At 38.5% G+C, this 26,969-nt stretch overlaps 2 protein-coding genes across 4 annotated transcripts in view; both read left to right on the top strand.

Annotated features, from left to right (window-relative positions):
- LOC131365737 (probable phospholipid-transporting ATPase IIA) overlaps positions 1-4,097 on the top strand; it is a 44,982-nt gene extending 40,885 nt beyond the window's left edge. Inside the window, exon 28 of the mRNA XM_058409524.1 lies at positions 1,643-4,097. Coding sequence (XP_058265507.1) covers positions 1,643-1,779 — 137 coding nt within the window. The 3' untranslated portion in view covers positions 1,780-4,097. The remainder of the gene's footprint in view (positions 1-1,642) is intronic.
- A 10,262-nt stretch (positions 4,098-14,359) lies between these two features.
- Positions 14,360-26,969, top strand: part of nfatc2a (nuclear factor of activated T cells 2a) — a 28,500-nt gene continuing 15,890 nt past the window's right edge. Inside the window, exons 1-6 of one of the 3 annotated variants that reach the window (XM_058410411.1) lie at positions 14,360-14,760; positions 17,261-18,110; positions 18,350-18,518; positions 23,462-23,664; positions 25,126-25,298; positions 26,652-26,792. In XM_058410411.1, the coding sequence (XP_058266394.1) occupies positions 14,703-14,760; positions 17,261-18,110; positions 18,350-18,518; positions 23,462-23,664; positions 25,126-25,298; positions 26,652-26,792 (1,594 nt within the window). In that variant the 5' untranslated portion in view covers positions 14,360-14,702. Of the gene's footprint in view, positions 14,761-15,318; positions 15,454-16,054; positions 16,432-17,260; positions 18,111-18,349; positions 18,519-23,461; positions 23,665-25,125; positions 25,299-26,651; positions 26,793-26,969 lie in introns of those variants that run through there. The other 2 variants (XM_058410410.1, XM_058410409.1) reach the window with 2 other exon arrangements.

The following is a 26,969-nucleotide window of genomic DNA, read 5'->3' as shown; positions in this document are numbered from 1 at the left end:
CAGGAGCTCTTGGTTGCACAATTCCTTGTGACTATAAACTCTTGAAGAAAGGAAGTTATTTACATTTACATTATTTACTGACCAGTGTCACCCAAATGAGGATGGGGTCTCTTCTGAGCCTGGTTCCTCTCAAGGTTTCTTCCTCATATCATCTTAGGGAGTTTTTTTCCTCACCACCATTGCCTCTTTAGGGATAAATAGTAACAAAACTATAAGCTTTAATATTTTTATTCTATGTTTCTATATTACTTTAAAGCTGCTTTGAGACAATGTGCATTAAAATGGTAAATTGTCACTGGAGCAGTAGAGCACTGCTGTCTGCTGAGTAACTCAGAGATTAAATCTGGGTTTATACCATGTAATCAGAAACACTCTGACTTTTGATCAGACTATACACGGAGAGTTTGATTTTACATAAGTCATCCATAACTGGTCATTGTCTTTGGGGAGTTTTTTTTAAGGCTTATTCAACCGGAATAACACAGTAGGAATGAAGCCTCGACTGAATGAATGAATTAAAGTCTATGATCAGGCATCATAGCCATGTGGACATGTCTAGACTACAGATGAGTCTTCCAGAGAGTTTAACAGCTTATACACCAGGGGTGGGCGGTATGACAAACATACCATATGTTGATACTTTAAGGCATTTCTGCGATCTCTAATATTTGGAAATAAACTGACAACAAAAACCTGTGAGTTCACTAATGATTTATTTAGAATAAAAAAAACAATCTCTCAAAAATGAAACATCAAATCAGCTTCTTCCAATCAGCGTAAGAAAATGAAAATATACATTTCATATCGAATAACTGTAGGCAACAATTCCGACACTATAATTTGAGTACATGATTGTATGATTAAGCATCATATACCTTGTTATATTGTACTGATTTTACACTGCTTGTATTTTCTAGATTAGGACATACTTGCATGTAAGGTCAGAGTTTTCGATTTGAGATACAGCTCATGACAGCAATCACAAGAACAGCTTCAAAGTAATAAAAAGAAATAGATTTAACCTCACTGTGCATAAGAACGCTAAACATGTTCCAGTTCAGCTTGGAAACAAATCAGATAGGGATGTCACTTTTTATTCTTAAGATCTAAATGCGAATATGTAAAGGTTTTAGATTTTAGATCTTTTTTTAAAGATATATACACACTCTTTTTATCTTTGTCTTTTAATAAAATGGTCTTAGAATATCCAAAATGCAAGGATACTGTAATTTATCAGTAAGCATGCTGTGATAATCTTGAGCAGTAATCCCGAAAAAGGTCTCATTTTTGCTTCAGTGGATAATCTCACCTCTATATTGAACCTAAGAACTGGTGTTATAATCATAGAAGCTGTTCTGTGCTCATCTCAGAACTCACAATGTGCGTATATTAACAGCATGACTTGCCTATTGAGTCTGGATTTCTTCGTCATGTCATATCAGGGAAGGTTATTTTTTTGTTTGTTGTTTGCCCTCACCAACAACTCCTCAGGTTTGCTCTTTCAAGATCTAAATAATAATCTACATCCAGATTTCCATAAAAGCTACATTTGCAGCTATTGTCTAAAGGTGTTACACAAATAAAATGTAATTAATAATTCAGTATTGTTTCTTATTCTTCGCTTCCTCTCATCCACCCACAGATGTGTACTTCATCACCACGCTTTCGTTCGTTTGGAAGGTGACCGTCATCACGCTGGTCAGCTGCTTGCCCCTGTACATCCTGAAATACCTGCGCAGACGCTTCTCGCCTCCCAGCTACTCCAAGCTGACCTCCTAGATCCATTCAGCAAGAAATGTAAACAGAAAGACGCATTACCTGGGTGTGTTTGTTTTGTTTTGTTTATTAATTTATTGTTGTGTGGGTGACAGAACCGATTTGCACAGGCTTTTGTTTATCTAGATGCAGCATTAAATGAATGTCAATGACCGTTGTTGATGGTTGTCTCAAACATAATGCATGATTTTGTGAAGAATCTTCTCATTTGTGCCATTTGTAGTCACACCACAGCTATGCAGCTGAGCTGGGCTCCTAGAGGGTCATCAGAGCTGAATCACGAGGGTACTTTTATGCTTGATTGCTTGAGTGAGTCACTCGTAAAGGCTAAACATGCGGGTTACTGTAGCTACGGTTCGCACCGGAGCCTTCGAGAATCCTGAGAGAGATTAATTTTGGTTTCATGTATTTTGCAAACAAGGTAGAGAAAAGGGAAACGAGAGGAAATGAATTAATTTTGGTTGAGACTTGACCATTTGAAAGGTATTGCTGTGGAAAGTATTCTTGAAATGAAATTATGTTGAATATAAAGTGATTGTGTGTGTGTGTGTGTGTGTGTGTGTGTGTGTGTGTGTGTGTGTGTGTGTGTACCCCTCTAGTTTAGTCGAGCTGTTTTGATTAGCATGTTGTCTCAGACAGTGGTGTAGGCTTGGGCGTAAGGTTACAGAATACCACTGTGTTGTGTCTAAAGACCATGGTGAGTGTAGCACCACAAACAAAATGCTATTTTAGCGCACAGCTCCTGTTTCTGCTCCTTCTAACCGTGTCCACTCTTGCGGTGACCTCTGGTTTCCCTCTGTCTCCGTGCATGAATGAGTAGATTTCAGGCAAAACACTAACCACTTTTCCTACTTCTACTACACTCAGTCTGTGTCTTTCTAGAACACGCACTCACAGGGCCGAATCACTTTGCGCGTCTACATTTCACATCAGGTGTGTACATAAGCTAAACGATCTAATGTATGCACTTAATATCAGTTAACTGTATTTCAGTGTGTGGATTTGTTCAAAGGTAATTTTTTTGTAAGATAACAAGAGTGACAGTTTGCCATTTGTGCCACTTTGACCATGTGCCATATTGACCACTTTTCTTGCAGTCGGGGGTGCCAACATTTACAGTTTTGCTATAGCTTTTATAATTTTTGAGCTTTTATTTGGGGACACATGAACACTTTTTTGTTATTTTAGCTATAGCAACAATCCAAGCAAGAGTAACATTCACCGAAGGGGAAAGGACATAGGGCGTACAAGTAGCAGCCGAGTCTATTTTTTTTCGACGTTATGCACTGTTTAACTGAAACTTTGGGGGGGGGCAAAGAAGAAAATGGCATTCCTACTCGGAAAGTTGTGCTCAACCCTGAGTTCAACATGGCTGCTCACGCTGCTAACACTAAACCAAGCAGCACTTTTTCATTTTTGAATGAGTTCAGTGCTGTTTCTAGTATTTCCTTGAGACCAGTCAACTTCAGAGTTAAAGCTAGAACACTGACTATATAGTGCACTGTTTCTGAAGGAGAAAATACACAGTTAGCCGAATACGGAGGCGTCCATGTCTGCTTTTTCCCCAATTTGTGGCTTGAACTAACAGATCAAAAAGTTCCAACTACCCACTTTTAAGTTTAGGTAAAAGTAGTGTTATTTTAGGTGAACTTTAACAAGTGTATTCACAAGCCTCAGTTTTATGAATCTAAAACAAGAAGGTGATGATGCGGTCTCTGACCTTTAAAAAAAAAAAATGCAGGATTTTTCTCTCTGATGCTTGTTGTTAGCAATGTTGGCACCTTTGCATGCAAAAAGTTTTCTTTGTCTTTTAAGGACTCCTGGGTACAATAAATTACATTTCAAGAAGGGAATAACTAAAAATTTAGAAAAACCTAAACATAACAAATCACTGTCATGCTCTCCCAAAAATAATCATGTGTATTACAGTAAATAGTCACTAAATTAATAATAATAATAATAATAATCATTCAAACAAGCAAAATATTGTCAAAAACAAAGTATCTCTCTGCTTTGATTTTTGTTCACAGACTTTGTACTACTGCTGACTTTGCAGTAAAACGTAGACTAGAGTACAATGCCATGTGTTTCCTGTGATTTCTGTTGCTGTTCTTGTTATTTGTTTTGTAAATGGCGGGACTACTTTTTATTAGTCAATGAATTGTGAATTGCTGTATTGTAAATAACAAAAAAATGGATTTTATTTATTAACATTTCTAATTTGCGTTGGAATTTGCACACTTATAACTGCAGAACAAAAAGGGACAAAATAACTGAGTCGCAGTGGCGTTGAAATAAAGATGGAATTTTCTTATCATGGATGTTTGAGTTTGAGGTGTGATTTCAGTTCAGTGAATTTTTCCTTTTTTAAAATTTAATAGTATTTTTTGTATTTATGTCACATGCACTATTATACACAGTAAGACATGGAGTGAAATGCTTTTAGGACTGTCCTTGTTTGAGATAAAGTCAAGATGAACAAAGGTATTTAAAGTAGAATTTAAAAATAAAATATGATAAAATACAAAACTAAAATAATAAGGAAATAAATTTCCTTTCCACATATTGAATCACATATTGAACATCTCTCTCTCTCTCTCTCTCTCTCTCTCTCTCTCGATATGTTTGAAAGACAGAAAAAGAGAGTTCACCAGGAGAGGGAGTCTCCGATGCAGTCAGGTTATTGACGCTTGATCCATGGTTTGATTATGTAACGTAAAACGTCAAATAAGGAATAAATTGTAATTCTATGAAATCTGTGCGCAATTCACTTTAGCATGTCTGCAAATAGTTTATTTATTACTTTCCTTAACACACTCTAATAATGGAAATGTTTCTTTGGGCTGTTGGCGTTGAGCTAAATTTTAATCAGAACCATAACATCTGTAACTCCATCTCCAAATTAACAGCTAGGCCCCGTAATTGTTTCAATCCTCTTACGACGTGGAAAAGTACTGGAGTGTGCAGTATTGCACTGATGGGTGACTCCACATGAATATACATGTAGCATGTCGGCCACTGTAATGTGACGTTTTGAGCTGGATAAATCAATTAATAGTCATTTTTACATTACAGTACTGGGTTGCATGGCTATATCGTCTTGTTTATTGTTTTGCACCAAGCTCAATTTTTGAGTAAAAAAAAAAAATATCTGTAATAAATGCTATTATAATGTTTTTTTTAAAAAGTACTTTGCATCAAGGGATATTTTAAAGTGTATTTTTGTCTTGTTACCTTCTCTGAGCTTATTATACTTTTTGTTGAGAATTACAGAAGCCGAAAGGTTACATACATCTAGGCCAAAATCTCCATAATATTTAATTCTCCGTCCATTTTATGTTATCTTGGATTTCTGTTGGCATTTTAATGAAGTCATCTTAGGTCATTTCAAACCAAATGATTGGCAACAGAATTATTTTAGCTTTAATTCACTCTATCAGAATTGTAGCGTGTTACATCTCTTGAAACAATCTGGAACTTTGCAGAAATTAAAAAATGTAACGTTTAGAAGCGTCTGGATTAGTAGTTAATTAGGAGTGTACCTGCTGTAGTAAACGATCTTAACTAAAGACAGTGCCTTTTTTGCTCTTGGAAAATCCAACATCCAAGCAAAGAGACATTTATGGACCTCCACAAGTCTGGTTCCTCCTTAGGCACGACTGCCAAACAAATAAAGTTACCGTGAGCATTGTGTAAAAAACTATTTTATGCAAATCTTTAAAAAGTTGGGCCCACACAGACACTGCATTGTTCAGGGGGGAAAAGAGGAAGTTCGATGCATGAACAAACTTTGGTGCAAATAATTTAACTGAACTCAAGATAACAACAAATGACCTGGTGAAATAGTTTGAACACAGAATAGACAGAACATCAGGTACGACATATGTGATGCTGTGATTACATACTGTAAGTGAGACAGAGAGAGAGCACAAGAAAAGGTGTTGCTCAAGAAAGAAAGTACAAGACACCCAGCAAGCCCAGTGTTTGCAGGTTATAACCAAGACGAAGGCCTTGGAGGAAAAAGGTTGAGTATTTAAGGGCAAGATCCCAGCTATTCCTATAATATAGCTATTCTTAAGAGTTTGAGTGAACCAATTTTTCGGGTACAGCTTCCTAGATTTCTTACATCATTTCCCTTTAACAACATTACATATTGTCATGACATGTAAAGTCAAGTGAGTGAGAGTGAGAGGGAGTGTGAACAGAAACAGTGGAATCCCCATCACCGCCCACACGAACATGCCGCTGTCATCTTTTGTACACAGCACAATAAATTACTACAGTATCTTCACAGACGGATTTGGACTTGTCCTGTTGTGTTGCACTTACTATCACATTCCTCTCCTCATGTCCTGACAAAAACAAAGGATTTGCTTGATGACAGCCTGCTCAAAAGAGATATTTGCACACACCCTAGACCTGATCTATTTATAGACTAGCAGAGCTAGAACGCTTTGATTTTCCTTTACGCCTACTCCTGCTGAGGAAAACCCTCTCAAGTATTTTGCCCATTGCTTGTAAGATGGAATAACAACATCTGGTGCTCTCAATCCTGAAACAGTGGGGCAGCATTTTGTTTCACTGTCACAACACATAACCTCACAACACTAGTATTTGGAACAAAGTTGTACAACTCTACAACATCATGATTAAAATAATTAAAAATAATACACAACTATGCACCGCTGAATTCTGGATTCTGACTGATCATGGGGTGTTAAGTAATTATCAAACTTTCTGTATATATATATATATATATATACACACTATATTGCCAAAAGTATTCGCTCACCCATCCAAATAATCAGAATCAGGTGTTCCAATCACTTCCATGGCCACAGGTGTATAAAATCAAGCACCTAGGCATGCAGACTGTTTTTACAAACATTTGTGAAAGAATGGGTCGCTCTCAGGAGCTCAGTGAATTCCAGCGTGGAACTGTGATAGGATGCCACCTGTGCAACAAATCCAGTCGTGAAATTTCCTCGCTCCTAACTATTCCACAGTCAACTGTCAGCTGTATTATAAGAACGTGGAAGTGTTTGGGAACGACAGCAACTCAGCCACGAAGTGGTAGGCCACGTAAACTGACGGAGCGGGGTCAGCGGATGCTGAGGCGCATAGTGCGAAGAGGTCGCCAACTTTCTGCAGAGTCAATCACTACAGACCTCCAAACTTCATGTGGCCTTCAGATTAGCTCAAGAACAGTGCGCAGAGAGCTTCATGGAATGGGTTTCCATGGCCGAGCAGCTGCATCCAAGCCATACATCACCAAGTGCAATGCAAAGCGTCGGATGCAGTGGTGTAAAGCACGCCGCCACTGGACTCTAGAGCAGTGGAGACGCGTTCTCTGGAGTGACGAATCGCGCTTCTCCATCTGGCAATCTGATGGACGAGTCTGGGTTTGGCGGTTGCCAGGAGAACGTTACTTGTCTGACTGCATTGTGCCAAGTGTAAAGTTTGGTGGAGGGGGGATTATGGTGTGGGGTTGTTTTTCAGGAGCTGGGCTTGGCCCCTTAGTTCCAGTGAAAGGAACTCTGAATGCTTCAGCATACCAAGACATTTTGGACAATTCCATGCTCCCAACTTTGTGGGAACAGTTTGGAGCTGGCCCCTTCCTCTTCCAACATGACTGTGCACCAGTGCACAAAGCAAGGTCCATAAAGACATGGATGACAGAGTCTGGTGTGGATGAACTTGACTGGCCTGCACAGAGTCCTGACCTCAACCCGATAGAACACCTTTGGGATGAATTAGAGCGGAGACTGAGAGCCAGGCCTTCTCGTCCAACATCAGTGTGTGACCTCACAAATGGTCAAAAATTCCCATAAACACACTCCTAAACCTTGTGGACAGCCTTCCCAGAAGAGTTGAAGCTGTTATGGCTTCAAAGGGTGGACCGTAGTGTGTATATATATATATATATATATATATATATATATATATATATATATATATATATATATATATATATATATATATATATATATATTTATACTTTTATTTAATGAAGCTGTTCCTTTTTATTTTCAATAATGGAACAACTATCTCTGATTTTTTCATAATTATTATGTTTTATAAATGACAACAAAACACAGAGCACAATGGCATGCAAGCTGCCCTTCACTGCCATACTCTGGATCTGGGCTAGCTCAAGCGATGTGATAGGTTGGGGGGCAGATAGTTTTAACTGACAGCTTTATAATTAGTTCTCATGACCTCATTGCTCTTATTCCAACAAATTATAAACACTCGTTTCTGGTAAAATGGTAGAAACTTAGTTATGCTGTTCGTGTCTTTGTCAGCTCACATGTGGTTGCCTTTGGATTAAAATGTTTACCAAATTAAAACTGTAGTCATATAGTAAGGCAGGACTGGTTGTGTTTCCGCCTCACACCCAGTGTTTCAGCTGCGGATCTACCAACAACCTGACCAGAGTAAAGCAATTACTGAAGAAGAATGAAAATATGCATATATTAGGACAATTTAGTTGATGCTCTGCAATTAGCAACATTGTTTGGGAAAATTACCACTGAGCAAAGCACCCATTTTATTGATATATATTTGTAGTAATAAAATACACCAATCCATCCATTGTCTGCACTTCTGAACCAATCGCAGCACACAACACCATCAATCACACACACACACACACTAGGAGCCTACAATGCATCTGTTTGGACTTGGGGACAAAACCAGAAAAAAAAACAAAGCATGTAGATAACAGGCTTATAGGGTGAAGGCTGGAATCGAACCCCATAAATGTGTGAGGTAAACATGCTGACCAGTAAGCCGTTGTGCCCAATCCCTTTTATTTGTCACTGGCAACTTCAACAGCAACACCTACACCCTGGTTTATTTACGCATTTATCCCAATCAGCCAATCATGTGCATAAATTCATGCAGATTCAGGACAAGAGCATCTGTTAGTGTTCACTTAATTTACTTTTATGCCATTTGGCAGACACCCTTATCTAGAGGATCTTACATTTTTATCTCAATTTAAACAACTGAGCAATTAAGGGTAAGGGGCCTTGCTGAAGGGCCCAGCAGTGGCAGCTTGGTGGACCTGGGATTCAAACACACAACCTACCTAGAGGGTACTACATCAAACATCAGAATAGTGTAAATCTGATGAACTGTTACTGTTGTTAGTGCCAGATAAAACCACTGACACAACAGTTTTCACAGAGTGGTGCCCAAAAAAATTCAATAAGAAATAATTCTTCGAGTGGAAACAGGTTGTTGATGAGACAGATCAGAGAAGAAAGGCCAGACTGGTTCGATCTGACAGGAAGGCTACAGTAACAAAACACATCAGGTTCAGCCAAAAGCAAGAATCTGAGGCTACAGTGGGCACAGACTCACAGCCTTTCTGACACCAACTGAGCAAGGCTTTTTTCTTTGTGATGTTATGCATTGTGCTGCTGCCACGTGGTTGGCTGATTGGCTAATTAAATAAATATTCAGGTGTAAATATGTTCCTATTAAAGTGTCCACTGTGTATACTGTAATATTTTTTATATCCTTCTACCCACACCCACATGTTTGTGTTTTAGTATCAGTATCGAATTTGACTTGTCCTGACTAGGTTAAGTGTCCTTTTATGTATTTAGCTTTTTTTTTCCTATCAACACTATCCCAAGGGTGTGACAGAAAGAATCGTTGAGGAGTGACACTGACTGGTGTTTGTCTCTCCATTTCACGCTTTCTGAGTTTCACCACTCCTCGAAAAAAAACAGCCGTGGAGGATAAATCCAGAAACAGACACTTTTTGTGCATTAATCCCTGTGTGGGTGATCGGGGCAGACTCGTCTTTTACCATTCACACATTAGAAACAGGTCAGGATTTTGAATAGATTCCTTTTGTGTGAGGGGATATTAGATTTTATTTCAGCAGCTTTAAATGATCGTTCCTACTGGTGTGGAAAAATACCAACTATTTCATTTTTTCCCAGTGAAGCCATGCATTAAATTTCTTCACACAACCATTTGCGGATCAGCTTTACCAGTTTTGGACAGCAGCGTTATTTCTTCCTGGACATAATTGACAGAACTCAACACTGAAAAATGCTTTTAGTCACTTTTGTTCCAGTTTGAGTGGAAATCAGCCTTACTCAGCTTGGTTCTTTTTTATTCTAAGTAACACCTGCGTATTAAGTGACTCTCCATGACAACACAGACAGGTTAAAGGGACAGTGTATTAATTAGGATGAACAAATGCTGGGCATGATGCTAATGTTAGTTAATACTGCTTTACAGAAAAATGCTTTCATTCCAATAAAATTGATTCCGTCTGAAGTAATGCAAACAGAAGCATCGCTACCTCACAGCTTGAAGTTCAATCCTGAGCTTGGATAACTATTCAATGGCGTTTCATATGTTCTCTTTGTTTCCGTGGCCCTGTTCACACCTGGTATTAACATCCATTTCAAGTGATCTGATCCCAAGCAGACAGTCAAAACACATAGCTATTTACACCTGGCACATTGAAAGCATCTCCAGCGATTGGATTTCTTACATCATTTCTGCTGGAGGAAAGTATCACGCACATTTATTACACCAGTCTTTCAATGCATTTGTTTTTAGCCAAAAATGTCACCTGAATTCTCTGAATCCTAAGTAATATAACTGTGCAATTCGATCACACGGTCTACTAATGTAACTTGTGAATGAACTGGAGATAAGACAGCGAGAGAAACCTGAATATGAAAAGCAGATGTTTACTTTGCTGTTGTTATAGCATCTCAAATTTTCATTAGCCTAGCTGTGGAGACCTCCACCATTCAGTTCTCCCAGTAATTGTGAATTTTCTGGTTAAGTCAGTTAGACGGACCTTCAGTCGATTAAGTGAGTGCATTGAGTTGTTTTTGCTTTCACATTACAAATATTACACAATCATATGTACAATATATTAATTTTCATGTTTTATGCATACTTTCTTTGCCAGAAAGGAATCCTAAGATCCCACTAAACCTTATGACCTGGTTACCTAACCGTCTTGTACCTAAGCACATAAGGCAGTCAGGAAGTGAAGTGAAGAGCCAAACAATGCAGGCTCTAAGATTTACATATCAGTTCTAGAAAGTGACATTAAAAACAGGAAGAACAAATTTTGAGGATTTATTTTCTCTCAATGAATTGTTACCATAGAAACTTGTCAAAAGAGTACATTAACATAAATATGCAATGAATCTTACATTTCAGCTTAAACTATTGTTATATAAAGTTAATCAACACCTTGTGACCAACCAGAATTGAACAGTCAACAGGTTTAAGATAAGATTCCAGAAAGGAAATGTAAGAAAATAAATGAAACTAAAGGGAAATGTAAGAAAGATTTCTATGGAAATATTATAATAAATATTAATAATAAATATTAGAAGGTTGTGTTCATTTCGTATACAGAGAAGTCAGTATGGGAAGCAACATATTGCTCTATTCATCTGAGAGAAACTCTGTGACATATCATTGCGTTTTCCAGCATAAACTTTTTTTTTTTTTTAAACAGAGCTCAGCCAAAGGGGCCTAGTCTCTGCCCTAAGCTCTGTGTCATTTATCTTGGCTTGTGATGATATCCCAACATTCAGCAGCTTCCTCCACAGGGCACTGCGAGAAGCTGTTAATGTGCCTCATTACATTTTCTTGAAACATTTATTGTGGAAGATTACCAGAACACATTTATTTGACTTCTTTGAATTTTAATGACTTGCAAAGACTATCATTAAATGTGCTTCAAAGACAGAGAAGGGCAATTTGGCTTTATGTCAGTATGAAACTCCTAGACTGCCTAGAACTCATGAACAATTGAAATTTCAGGAGAGATTATGGTATGCAGTATGTAACTTCTTCTTATCATGGTATAATATGAATGCACTGTTTCTGATTTGCTGGTAACTTGCCAAGTTCAATAAACAGGATTGAGATGAAGTAATACTTTCCAGTGAGCTAAATAAAAATGTTGGCTAAATAAATAAAAATACATGTTTGACAAGAAAGCAGTAACACGCTATGAAAAATCTAACAAAAATTTAAATGTCAGAAATGTGTTCAACTAACTTGAAGATCGAAACCCTTATAACTATTTACATGATGTGAAATTGTTTTCTGAAATTTTGTGAAATTGTTGAATGTTTTCTAAAATTATAAATCTATTCAAATCCACTCTATTTATATTGGAGCGTATGTGAACTTTGCTTATTTATTAAAACATTGGGTTTATTTTTCTTTTACAAATGTGAATACTTCTCGAATGAACTCAAAGTATTAAAAATAACTTAACAGTCAATGTTTAAAAGAAAGTGTACTGAACTGATTGGACGGATGTTGATTCTGTTGTCACGTGGCATATGAAACATCATCAAATGTGTGATATGACAACATTAAACAGCACAAGGTTCAAATATTGTATCCAAATTATGATTACAAAATAAAGTGGTCTGATGTGAGTAATGAGAGTAAACTTTATAAAAGTGTTCATAGTTGTTTAGCACATGAATAAGGTTGCTCTTCCACAAACTAGGAGAACCAAAAACCAGAGTAGGACTAGAGACTATATTAGGGTTTGATATCAGCACAGATATTTAAATTGGAGTCACAGATGAGAGCAGAAAGTCTCATTTGTGGATTTCAATGTCCAGTGACGGTTAAAGGAAACAATATCTGACATGATTGGAACTGACAAAATTTCAATCAACATTTCAGATTAGAGTTTCAAAAACAATTCAAGCTAAAAAGCTGTAGCTTCCTAAATGTAAGAAAAGCTGCTTGTAGGCTTCTAGATCCATAGACACCTCAAGTGTTCTTTCAGGAGGACTAGCCAAAGAACCGACAAGGGGTCTTGATGTAACATCAGATGGCATCATCAGAAATATTGTAAAATAGAACAGACATCTCTAGCAGTATCCTTAACCAGAAATAAAATACATCACATATATGTCAAACTTCTGTCATGTACAAGATATGGTGTAATGATGTGTGATTTTATTCATATGTTTTACTGTTTTATTTAGTGTGGCAGTAGTGTTGCCAACTCATAGGTACAGGCTCCTTTGTTTGTTCAGGTTTCTCTCTGTGTAGAGTTCCGATTGTTCTTCCAGTGTCCTTACGGTTCCCTGAGTTCCTCCAAACTCCCAACAATATACTGGTAGAATGAGTGTGAATGAGAATAAGAGGGTGTATGTGCATGGTGTCCTGTGATGGACTAGTTTCCCTTTCAGGGCATATTCTTGTCTAAAGCCTGGTGTTCCTCTGTGTGGAGACTCTGGATCCACCATGACCCTGACCAGGACCCATAACTTTTTCTAGAGACCTTCTAGCTTAAAGACCATAATTATTAATGGTATATTAATACCTCAAAGAACAAAGATCTTTGTCATCGTTTGGTAAAATTAATTACCACAACAAATTTAGTTACACCAAACTTCTCTGAAGAAAGCTGGATGTGTGTTGGCTTTGCATATTGTTTGATACTTGTGACCTATTTTTCCATACACTATATGGCCAAAAATGTGAGGACACCTGACCATCACACTCATATGTGGGTCTTCCCCAAAGTTTGAAGCACACAACTGTCTCAAATGTCTTTACATGCTGTAGCATTAAGAATTCTCCTTTACTGGAACTAAGAGGCCCAAGCCTGTTCCATGACGACATCGTTTGCTAAGGTTGGAGTGGCAGAGCTAATGCGACCTGTACAAAGCCCTGACCCCAACCCCAACAATCACCTTTGGGATGAACTGAGACACAAGACCCTAATGATCTTGGGGCTGAATGTGAACAAATCCCCACAGCCATGTTCCAATATTTTGAGGAGCAACTTCCTAGAAGAATGGAGGTTGTTATACCATCAAAGGGGCAGTAAAACTATATGGGGTAAACAGCAAGGGCATGTGATTGTGATTGGACTGGTGTCCACATACTTTTGGCCAAATATTGTAGTTTATATCTTTATGTCATTTTGTGTGAATATGTAAAATGTCAAGGCACACCACTGACTGTAAGACTGGGAATTCAAGTCCTAGTACCAGAGCTGCCAGTGTTGGGCTGTTTATCAAAGCCAGGTTTTTTATTATTGTATAAAATGTGTCAGATACATGTCAAAATGTTTTCTGTTTGAAATGATATTTCGAAATCCTTGATATTTGGTGATCATATCATGAATTCTGCCATACCTTTTCCAGCCCTAGCTTGGACATCACACGCCCCCCTTTTTTTCCAGCTGTGGCTTTACCCCCATCCCCTGCATCTCTAAATTTTTCCATTAGGAAACACTGTCCTGAATGGAAACTTTGAAATGAACGAAATGCAGTAACGTAACCGAATCAATCACACTATTTTCCTTCTTCTCGCCCAGATCATGAAAGGCATGGCTGTGTTAGAGTTCGCCGTCCGAATTTAAACCCAGCTGGGACTAATTCGCATTTTTGTGTGTATGTATTTAAACATGGCTCCTGTTTTCTCCCTTTCACTGATTTCCCCTCGATCTACAATGAGCTTCTTGTGCGCAAGCAGCGCGCGAGAGCGAGGGCTTCATTGGCGCGCGCGCGCACCGCCTACGTCATGGATTCCTGAGCTGTGTGGGCTCCGCAGGAAAAGCCCTGCTGCCTCCGACATGGAGCCGCTCCAGGGTCGCCATGGAGAAGCGCATAAACAGGAGGAAACACTGAGGGAATCCCGTTATTTTACAGCATTGGCCCATATTATAAACAGCCCGAGCTGAGAAGGAAGCCGCTTTCGGTGCTCACAGTAAATCCTCAGAGCAACAGGGGAAAGAAGTCAGTTGCAGTTCCACTGCATTTTTTTTATCTACTCATCTGAGGGATTATTTTTTTTCGCTCGATTCTTTTTTTTTAATTTCTAGTTTTCTACCTATTATGACGTGCAAAGTTTTTTAATTTTTAATTTTGAACTGTATTTGCCTCCAAATGTTTAAAGAGACTTGGAGACTGGCGCAATACCACAACATGAGGTCGATGGATCAAGGTATGGATGGCGCGTGCAGAAGTGTTGTGATTAACTGGTAATCAACGTATTTGATTTTTTTTTTGTTGTTTATTTCTCATTTGCTACATTACATAAGACATCCACAGCTAAAACGTGAAAATATAATGCCTAACAGGTTGCATGGCGGCAGGACAGAAGCAGGATTATGTAGAGTTTTGCCTGCATGTTAAGAGAAACTTGGTGAAGGCTACGTCATCCGGGATCCGTTGTAACTGCGTGTGTGAACAGGAATCTCCTACAGCATAACGTTTACAGATCTGACACCTTATATAGAAAATGCACTGAGTTTATTTGACCTCACACGTGGCTCATCACTTTACTACACTTTAGTATTGCCAAGCACTTGGTTTAAAAACAAAAAGTCTTCAGAGACACGCAGGGCTTTATTTTGTCTTGTGTCTGGTGTATGCTACGTGTCAGTAGGTGGTCAGGGAAGCCCGTTGCTTTTATAGCGCACAGGACGCCCACCCGCGCACCTTGCGTTTGCTTACGTGTGTTGTCTGGCACGAGGATGCGTATTAAAACTACACGAACGAACACAAGCAGGGATTATTTCTCCCAGGCTCTTCGCGTGAATCTTCAAGCGGCAAATGAAGTTTGCTTCTCCAAGTACTTCATTTTGCTGCCGCGTGCTGACCTCTGTCCGTCCGAACCGAGATGCTGCGGGTCCAGGTGCGCTTCACCGACACATACTCAAGGAGTAACATGACATGAGTGCAGGTAGACATGGACATGAAGACTACTCACTTGCTTGTTTGTTTATAGTGCTTCATCTACTAGCATACGGGTCTTGATGGATGGATCATTAATAGAGGATTTTTGTAGACAGATCTGATGCTATAATAATTTGTTTGTTTACTGAACCAAAAAAAAAGTACATTATGGCTTATGGCACACCCCTGTCACTATGACCTGTTATATAGGATGGTATCCTGTAGTTCCTGAAAACAGATTGCTGGATGTTGAGGTTGCTCTGGAAAATCAGGAAAATAGGAAAATGTTATAGATTTATATGATGATTTATTATGCATGACACACGAGTGTTATCCAAACGTGACATACTATTAGTGTATCATAAAGCACATCTGAACAGCTCAGTGTCAAACTATGAACCTGTGATGCATTTTATTATTTAATAACTTCATGCCCTTTTCTGTCAATGTTTTGTGTTGAACACTCGGGGGCAGCAACACGTAGGGTCACAACCTGCGCTCAGAAACCGTTAAAATGCTCGTTAGGAAAAAAAAGAAGTGTCAGATGTCAACAGGAGGCGTTCATTTACCACTTACTGTATCTCCACTACTCACGGACACGCCCACTTTCTCTATCCTCTGAAACTGAGAGCGGAAGTTAGTGTTTGCGTCTCATGGCTTCATCACTTTAACACACAGAGCGCTTCTGGTTCCCTGATCTCCATAATTATACTCCACGTTTTCAGTTTCCGAGGCCGTTCTTCTGTAATTTTATGGTCCAGAGGTTGAGATCACTTGCAGATAAGGCAGATGAGCTCTTTTTACGGAGAAGAAAAGGAGTGCAGTGAGTTAAGGCTCTCTGGAGACCTCACTCAAGTGAACTCCGAGGAGCTGGAGTTTGATTACCTGTTTAACTATGAGCCACCTAACAGCGATTTTCATTCTGGAGATCTTAAAGGTCTGTTTTTACTTATGTCTCTTATGTCTATGGTTTGTGGGAGGTTGTGTGTGGGTGTGTGGAATAGGTTATTGATGTTTAATTGCAGTGCAGTGGCAGTGCAAACTGTGCCAAAGTGCTTTGGGAAGAACAAATAGGCTATGCAATGTCTCTTAGTTTTGGAATTTTACTTTTGTTGTTTATTTGTTTCTTTTCTGTTTAGGGTATAGTATGTGATATTCAGGACTGCTAACTTTTTAATCAGTTTGAGGTGACCACATATTCTAAATATTTGGAAATACCCAACAGCCATTTCTCATTTTCTTGTTCCCTACATGTATTATATTTTTTAAAGCCAGTTCCGAAATTGAAGTTAAGAACAGTAACATTTTGTACGCGCTCGACTCTGTCAACACGTGCCCTTTCACTCTTTTACTCTCAATTTGATGGCGCCAAAAATTCAAAGGCCACTGCATGTCTGCATGTTTTCTGTTGTGTTATTGTTTCATGCCAACTATTTCAAGTTTTCAGTCAAATGATCTAATATTTCAAAATACACTATTTTTTTCATGATATATGTTTATGCCACTGTCCGAGTTTACAGTAACAAGTAGCTGATTAGATGGTGAAATAAATTTTGCCATTTTATTTTCCTGCTTTTCCATGCCATTTGTTAATGATATATTTATAGATGTTGAACATGGTTATATTTGGCTCAAACCTAAAAATTTACAAAACCAAATTTGTAAAATGTAAAAATATTTTTAAGCATTGTCAGATATTTTTTTTTACCATATTGTCCAATCCTACTAGTTATCATATCAATCCATGTCCTCTTTTTTTTTTTTAGATGACACCAATCTCCCTCTACACTCACATCCTTACCCCTTGGACGAGCCATCCCCCTACACTGAAAGCAGCACTGAAGCTCTTTCTGCCTATGAGCACCTGGAGCCTAAAAATTACGTAGAGCAAGTAAGATCTGGGCCCCAAGCTGTGAGTCCCAGGATTGAGATCACGCCATCACGTGAGCATCATAGCCATGGGTCCAACTCACTCCATGACCCGCTGGTGAATGCCAGCCCCAGGCCTACACTCACTGTGCCTGGTCTGGATTGTGCCATCTACCGTGAGCCTCAGTGCCTGAGCCCAGCGAGCAGCAACTCCTCAGCCTCGTGGCACTCTGAAACATACTCGCCTTTCGCATCACCCTGTGTGTCCCCAGGTAGTGGGCAGGCTGTGGCTGGTGAGCTGTGTCCTCGCTTCCAAAACATCCACACCGGCTCCCCTCGCACCAGCCCAGGCACATCACCTCGCACCAGCCTGACTGAGGAGAACAGCTCATCCCCAAGGCCCAGTTCTCGCTCTACATCGCCTCAGGGCAAACGCACCTACGAAATGTACCGGAACCCAAATCTGGTGGCTGTGGCTCGATCACGAAGTCCTTCGCCACATGGCAGCCATGATGACCGTCATACCGGCACCCATTATGGCTCCAACAGTGTGACAGAGGTTGTTAATGGGTTTGGGCCAGGGTCAGTACCCACAAAGATTGTGAGAACCAACCAGCCAGGCTACACTATATACCCAGATGGCCATGGAGAGAGCTACCTGGTGGAACAAGACGTCAAGACCAAAGCGGAGCAATACTTTGTCATTCCATCAATCTGGTCCAAGCAGCTTGTGCCTGGGATCTGCAGGTAGATTCCAGTCAGCTCCCAGTGCATACTATACAGCACAGGCAGATACTGATCTTCACATTCAGAGTCAGACCATTTAAACACTAAACATTAAATGTAACACATAGAAAACATTTCCTGAAAGACATAACTGTATCTGCATCATTCCAGCACTCTTCATTTCAGTAAGTAATTATAGCATGAAAGTTTTGGGGATTATGGTAAAAAAAAATCTGAGTGTGTTTTTTGTTTCCCCACAGCATCCCTATAGCCTCTCTGCCACCTCTGGAGTGGCCTTTGCCCAGCCGTACAGACCAGTATGAGCTACACATCGAGATGCAGCCTAAACCACACCACAGGGCACACTATGAAACTGAGGGCAGCCGGGGAGCTGTGAAAGCTATGACTGGTGGGCATCCAGTGGTCCAGGTATGTGATTTTTAAAGCAGTATCATAATAATGAAAATAACAGCATATTGACTTTATTGTAATATTATATAATACAGTATAGTAATCTTATACAGCAACTGTCATTGTTATTGACAACATGGGTGAAAAATAGAATCTTTGAAATATTTAGATGAGTCTTAGAGCGTAGTATTTGGTATATCCTGTTTTTGCTTTAATGACAGTGTACACTCAAGCTGGTATGGACTCTACAAGTTTGTGCAAGACCTCACAATCCATTTTTAGATCAAATCCATCAGAGTGTCATCTGAACACATATTTCACTAGAAGAGATTGATGCATGAGGAAAATCTGACCAAAGCAGTTAACATTGTTGAATGTTTCTTATATTTAAACAGGGATGTAGTTAAGATTCTTGAATATTACATATTCAGTATACTGAATATTGACTTTCTTTGTTTTAAATATTTCAGAATTGTAAAACCTTCTGTTTGTTTTAAATGTTCACTGTGGTCCTAGATGTTGTAGTTCCCGAGAACAAGTCACAAAAAAACCCTAAAACAAACAAAAAAGTCTGCGACAGATGGAATAAAAAACTGCTTTGACGGAGAAAAACATACGCAAACAAACATAAGTGGGAGTGGCATGGTGTTAGTTCAGAGTTATGGAAACTTTGGTCTGTCTTAGTGAGCGCTGCTTGTGGTGGGTTGGTGGGTTATACATCTCCCTTGGTGTCTTACTTTAATCAGACATACAGTATGCTGCAGATATCAGATTTCGTTGCATAATATATTTGAGAAAACAGCTAGATAGCTAGATTTAGATAAGCAAGCCAGATGTAACAGTGGTAATGAAAACCTCCCTGAGATGACATGAAGAAACATTGAGACTCAAAAGTAAACCCATCCTTTTTTGGGTAAGCCCAAGTGTGCAGTTATAAATCAGTACACTATGGAGCAGGTATAGAGTAGAGTGTGTTGAAAGGTTGAGCAGCATGAGAATGAACGAGCACAGATCAGTAAATATGATTACATAATAACAGCAATTATTAGCTCTATTCCACTGAAGCAAGGACTCATGAGCATGAATTGTTTAGGAAGTGAAAGTTTTTGGGGTATACACTGTGGTATCCATAGCAGAAGTGTCACAAGTATGAAGCTCTAAGCAGAAGTAAAACATCAGCATGAATCAAGCAGAGGTCCAGAGGTCCTTATTTCAAGTGTTTACATTTACAAAATTATCTGGCATGACCATGTTAAAGCCTGAAATTAGTTTTTATCTTTAGAAATAGGCTTAATGGTCTTATGTTAGATGACTTATTCTTCTTAATATATCATCCTTTTTAATATATTGTCATTAAAATATTAAAATGTTTTTAAAATGTCGAGTTTTTCTCATGGTTTAGCTACCCAATGCAGCAGGTATCGTATTTAATTTGAGATATCTATATTATTCAGCTTGCTGTATAATCAGTCCCTCCAGGACTTTTTTTTATGATTGATTTTGATGCATCTTTTTCAAAATAAATGTTCATTAAATATTTAGCATTTTTTTAAGTAGCACAAATGACATGACATAAAAGAACTCTGATGAAACTTGAATGGGATCCTGAATGTGATTATATGTCCAGAACCATGTGGCATTGAATAGTTTTTTTATTTGATATTCTATTTACAGGTCAAACATATTATTATTAAAAATGTAATATCTACACAGATGCCCGTGTGTGTGTGTGTGTGTGTGTGTGTGCGCGTGTGCCTGGTAATCTTATGTTCGGCTTTCTCTTGATATCTTGAGATCTTCAATCTGTTTGCACCTTTAATCAGTATTCCTAGAACCACAGCTTAGTCAAGACCTATCTTGTTTCTCTTTATTTTCTCAGCATAGAAATCTCTGGCATTCTCACACACATCTGATGCCATATCTAGGCTGCTAGATCTGTTCTGCTATTAAATACACACAATATTATTATGAATGATTATGCCCGTGAAGTGACTTTGTCTTTGCTTTGGATTTTGTTCAGCGTTTGCTATTATCTTTTTGTGAATTTGGCGAGTATTTTAGTAGCTTGATTTCACTGTCTTAGCTTTCCCACCGTTATACAAGTTGTTTATCTTGATGCAATTAAAATACCGTATGGTGACGATATTGCAAACTGATACAAAGTTCTACTAAAAATACTATGTGAAAATGTTAATTTTGCAAATAATGAGTCATGCTTCTGGTTTAGATTGCTATGTAGAGTGTTTGTTTGTGTGTGTGTGTGTGTGTGTCTTCATGGTGACCAAGCTCTCAGGTGGCACATGCAAACATCCATGTTTGCTCAGTTAAGACAGAGGAGCAGCTATTACCTGTGCTTTCAGAGATGATTTTAGAGGATACAGAACCAGTAAAAGCCAGCGTTCACAAATTCTTTTCATGACGTTTTTTTTATTCAAACTGGAGTTTACACTAGTTTTAGTATTGGCATGGTGAAGTTGCAGTTCAAATCACATCACATCACATCACATGCCTCACCTGTCTTACTCTATGACCTCCTTGACTGCTGGATCATGTGCTGTGCCTTTTCATTGATTATATTGTTGGTTCAGGAGACAATAATAATTCTCATGTGTGCTGTTTATATCCTGTCAGTATAAATGCAAAAAAGGTTTAGCCACTGTGCATTTGTGCTTCAGGGGGTTTGATAATTTTAGTTGCTACTTCATGCTTTGTGGTTTTTGCACACTTCCTTCCGATGTAGTCCCTTGGTTTTTGTTGACTGCTGATCTAATTCGTGTCTAGTTTGTATGTGTTTGTGTGTGTGTGTGTGTGTGTGTGTATGTGTGTGTGTGTGTGTGTGTGTGGGAGGGTGGATGTGTATGTTACAGTATGAATGCCCTTCTCAGAATTCATATGACTGTCTCTTAACTATTCTCAAAATGCCATGAGTTTTTATGAATCAGGATGCTGCTTTATTTTGATCGGTGGCCTTTGTTCAAATTGCTGATGTTTTTTGTTTTTATTATTACCTGCAGGACAGTAATTCATAAGCTGAATTTAGCAGAGATATCTTGAGCACTGCTACAAAAGCATTCACAATGTACTTGTTCTTTTTTTTTTCTGGCCAACCGCCACCTGGTTTATGTTGCAGTGTGTGATGTGTAGCTGTATGGTGTATGATTGGATGTGTACAGAAGTGCAAAGGAGAGTGATATGGCTGTGGTGATTGTGTTGTGTTGTGATTAGTGGTTGGTAGTCTGATAGTGATGACTGAATGACTCTCAGCTGATCTCTGACAATTGTGCTGGCTGTACACGTTTTACATTAACGTGCTTGCTCTATATAACTTACACAGAGATGTGTATAATAATAATAATAATAATAATAATAATAATAATAATAATAATAGTAATAATAATGATGATGATAATAATAATAACAGATTATAAAATAGTATGTTAGTATGGGATTTATTTAATGAGGAAATGTGAATTATAATCCTAGAATATGGTGAAGATTTCTGGTGAAGGAGTTTATTTAATGTGAGTTTGGTCTCAGTTATCTTCAAGAGAGGAAGAAAACCATGCTGATGACGTAATAGCTGCTCTAACATAAGTGTTAGAGTTTTGTGTACGCTTCACAACGTAAAATGTAACTCTAAACCCATTAAAACAATTAACTGACTCTATTTAAAGACATTGTTTAATTGACATAAAATAGAATTGGTGGCTATTTCGTGTGGAAGGTGAGGAACAAAACCCTTTAGGATGCACTTTTCAGACTCATTTAATTCCTACATATTACCTGTTTTTGTTTTCCTTAGAAATGTATCATATGTACAGTACATCTGTCTCCTAACCTCCTTTTAATATGTTTTGACCATCTCCAAAGACAGATTTAAGGAAGAAAATGTTATGCTCCTGTTCTATGCATGAGACCACCAGGAAAGTTTGAAAGACGTGAAAGAGCTGAGAAATACGTTTCATTTTCATCCTGTTGCTCAATATTGTGTTGCTACTCTAACTTGTTGCGATTAGTTTTGCTCTGCTCAGTTGTTTTTATTACAGAGGTGGCCATCATAGATGTTTCCTCTGTCACAGCACTGCCATGCTTTGCATATGAAAATTCCCCTGTTCATCTTTCTGTTAAACAGGGACTTTTATTTACTTTAAGGAGAGGAGGCATAAAGAACATTTTCCTAGTTAAAGTGTTAATATTCTACTAAGAGAAAACAAAAGATTAGAAATTAACCCCCCCCCAAATAGCATTTATACATAGTTTTATACATAAATAGGCTAACAAAGTATTTTATATATTTACAGTACATTATTACAGACGTGAGTCTATCTTGGTCTAATTCTTGCATTGGTAATACTGTTAAGTTACAATGTAGTGTGTACAGATATATAAATAGTGCTGATTTCCTCCTAGTTATCAGGTTATTCCAGACTAAATAGTAGTTGTAATAGTAACGAAGGCAGGGAGAGCTTTTCCTGAAGAGCCCTCACTAGTGACCTGTGGATTTCCTGCAGACTTTTAGAGATTAAGGCACAGCAAAGAGAAAACATCTGTGGCCTGTAAGACAGTACAGACTCTCCTGGCTTGAATTCAAGCTCGTAGCAGATACTGAATTTTCCAGCAGTGGGTCTGTTCAACCACATGTGCAATGTTCGGGCTAAATTAGTACACTGGCAAGTACTGTGCATTGCAGCTCACTGCTCGCTCAGAGGGAGTGTAAAGTGCATTGTGTCTGAACGTCTTTGCAGCTGAAATCCTCATTTTCACCACATTACTTGGTGTCAAAAAGGAAAGTCTCTTTTTTTCAGTAACTTTGAGCTACCCTTTGATTTTAGCTGAGCTTCGAATGATAAAAGGATGTTTTGTAGATAGCTGAAACCACACATCAGGCCAGATGTTTTATAATTTTGATCACATGATTAGAGACACAAATTTTTTTTTTTTTACTTTTTTCTCTCCTTTAGCTACATGGATATAGAGGCAAAGAGCCGCTGGGGCTGCAGATCTTCATCGGCACGGCAGATGAGCGGATCCTGAAGCCTCACGCCTTCTACCAGGTGCATCGCATCACAGGCAAGACGGTGACAACAACCAGCTACGAGAAGATGATCAATAGCACAAAGGTGTTAGAGATCCCTCTAGAGCCAAAGAACAACATGAAAGCAATGTAAGCCAGACAAGCGTACATGGTATTTAACTTATCACAGCATACCACAGGGTTTAGTCTCAAGCAGAGTTGAAAGTGAAAACGGATGTTGACCCTTCATCTAGTGCAGTGCTTGTGATGTGTGTGATGTGACACTCACTAATCACTCACTAGCTTTGCAGAGAATCTGAAATTTATGGTTCCTTAGTAGAGTTGACTAGATGCCAAAATTCTGAAAAATTAGTGTCACAATTCTCAAAAAACTAAACTACACACACACACACACTTGCACAGATACATAAAGAGTGAGAGAGGGAGGGCATCATTAAACACCCCAAAAAATATATTCTAAAATATAATTTCAATATACAGTGTGATTTTTTACCCAACATAAAACATTAAATGAAACAAATAAATACTCCATTCGGTTACATTTCAAATATTCGGAGCTAATCATTTGGGACCCTGGTCTGATCATCAAACATCCCTAGTAGCAGCGATTGTATGCCTTATACTGTATGACCTCAAATGCACCGCTATCAAGCTAAAAATAACACTGCTCAAGTAGTAAGTAAAGTCTCAATGAAAGGATGGTCAGCAAGAATTTTTTATCATTTGTCTTCAAAATTGTTTAAAGTTTGTGATGAGTTTGTGATAAAGTTTGTGATCGCAAAGAAATGCTTCCCGTGACACTACACAGGAAAGGCAGTTTATCGTAAACCTGAATTAAATTCTCTATAAAAATGTTTAGCTATTTAATCTGCCTTGAAGTGACGGTAGTTTGTCAAACAAACCTCTTCCCTAGGGGGTTATTCCCTCCCAGTTTTTTATCAGGAAGGTAATCAAAATAGACCCAGAGACTTTTGCATGATTTGCGGACCTGAAACTGCTCCTGGAGCCACTGTGTTTTGTACATTTGAGTCAAATTACCAGCGCAAGTTAACCAACCTAGAGCCAAAATATGTCAGAGTAATATCCAACATTATAGAATGATATGAAATGATTTACAGCATTGTAGTAATGTGTCTATGAAATTTTCTATACTCAAATCCCAAACTCCAAGCTAATGGTTCAGCTTTTGCTTCAAAGAGAAAATTAATTTGTGCCTCCTTTTCACTATGCATTTTGTCAGCAAGCTAAATATAGCCTTCTTTCAGTCTATAAACACAAATAAGACCTCTAATGTAACAGTAAATTACATAAAGAAAGCTATAAGAAAATCTATGGTCCTTGTTTACAAGTATTAAATGGTTATCTGAGCAGGAGAACAAGCTGACAGGGTTGCCTTCATCAGTGTTGATACAGGCCAAAACATGTTTTTTTTGAAAACACCATCTACATGAGCAGCTGCCTCCTGAAAGGTTTCAGTGCTTGTATGCCGATGATTTATATTTACAGCATGTTTACAACATGAATGAAATCTCATGTCATTTTCACAATGATTTTGATATCAATTAATCACGATTGACAACTCTGTCCTAGAATTGACTGCGCTGGGATTCTGAAGCTCAGGAACGCGGATATTGAGCTGAGGAAAGGCGAGACAGACATCGGGCGGAAGAATACCCGTGTGCGACTGGTGTTCCGCATCCACATTCCCCAACCAGGAGGTCAATATGTGTCTCTCCAAGTGGCATCTCAACCCATTGAGTGTTGTGAGTAAAAATCTCATTGTGTTTGGAATATAATTCAGATTCCTTTTAATATTCATAGCATTCGCTGAGATGTAGTGTATAGTGTTTACTGAATAACTGGAGTAGCAGTGTTCCTGTTCATACACTGGGCTTCTGTGCTTAGATTAACCTGCTGTAAAAAGTATTAGCATGGAAAGTTCAGATTCTGGAAAATATTGACTTTGCTATCCTAGATTTTTGTGGATTCTGTTATATATATACCCCTTAAATGTGTTATTTTGTCATTTTCAGTATCCTGTGTCAAATGAGGAAAAGACAGGATCTGGCTAGCATATTTCCTCCTTGGTTAGGAGCTCTGTGTTTTTGTTGGATTTGATTTAAAGTAGACCGAAAAACAAAATTTCAGCATAGACCATGTCGAACTTCTTGCTCATAGAGAAAGCTTATAGGTATATCTTTAAAAAAAAGATATGTCCTCTGATTTCACTTGCTCCCAGAACAAAAATAGAGGAAGAGAGAGGGTCAGTGACAGTGAGTAGAAAGAGGATGCAAAACCCAAGCTTCATGAATAGGGCATCACCCAGATAACGCAATCTGCTGTTTGCTCAGTCCTCCCGCGCAGGCCGGCCATCACTGCCTTATTTAGGAGCTCTGTTTCCTATTATTCACATGACTGACTCAGATCATAGTGTGCCTCACACATCTGTCCAAAGGTCACTGCTATTTGGTTGAATTTGCTTCAACGGATATTGAATTGGACTTGTGAGACGATAAGCCAGGAGAAGCTGTTTCATGGTTGCATAGCTTCAGCAGTTGACAGCTTTGCTTTTTTTTGCTGAACAAATAAGAACAAGTTGTCACAGCTATGAGGAACAGATTTGGCATCCTTTAACGTGATAGCAAGCAAACACTGCAGAGTCATGACACACTGGCAGAAGCGAAGTGATTGTTGCGTTATAGTTGCCATAGTGCAGACAAATTGTTTACTTCTGTTTTCTATTGTCAGCCATGATTTAAGACCTGCCAGGACCTAGTACCAGGATGCGTTATCCTGAGATTAATTTATCCCTGATTGATGTTGTATAAAACTTTCTTCGAAATCCAGTGGTAATAGATCATACAGTAAGAATATGTCTACAGAATTGACTGTAATTATCATCAGGTCAGTGATTTTTTTTTAACTTTGAGTCAGTTTACACTCATGTGCTTAGCTGTATGCTTTAGAAGGTTGTTTAAGTAGGTACGGAAGTGGATGTTCGTTAGATTCTCAGTAATACTACAAAAATATAAGAGCTGTCTAACAATATGTGTGCTTTAAAACAGTCAAACAAGAACTTTATTCATTGAACCATCCATATGTGTACCTAACCACAGCCCAAAGATCTGCACACGAGCTGCCCATGGTGGAGAAGCAGGACATGGACAGCTGTTCAGTGCTCGGAGGTCAGCAGATGATCCTGACAGGCCAGAATTTCAGTGCTGACTCGAAAGTTATTTTTACTGAGAAGACCCATGGTAAGTAGCATCCCGCACACTAGAGGCCATAATATATAATGTTATAATCTATGCCACTGGGCACTAAAATCATTCTGTTTTTATTTCCCATTTTAATTTGTCATCTGCTTGTTTAGTTCTAGTTACATGTAGCTAGATACGTATAGGGAGTTCATTATATCATAAATCACCTTTAAA

This window comes from Hemibagrus wyckioides, linkage group LG15, assembly GCF_019097595.1.
Source record: "Hemibagrus wyckioides isolate EC202008001 linkage group LG15, SWU_Hwy_1.0, whole genome shotgun sequence".
NCBI lineage: Eukaryota > Metazoa > Chordata > Actinopteri > Siluriformes > Bagridae > Hemibagrus > Hemibagrus wyckioides.
Note: the sequence above shows the minus strand (reverse complement) of the source record. Positions and strands in the feature narration are given on the sequence as shown.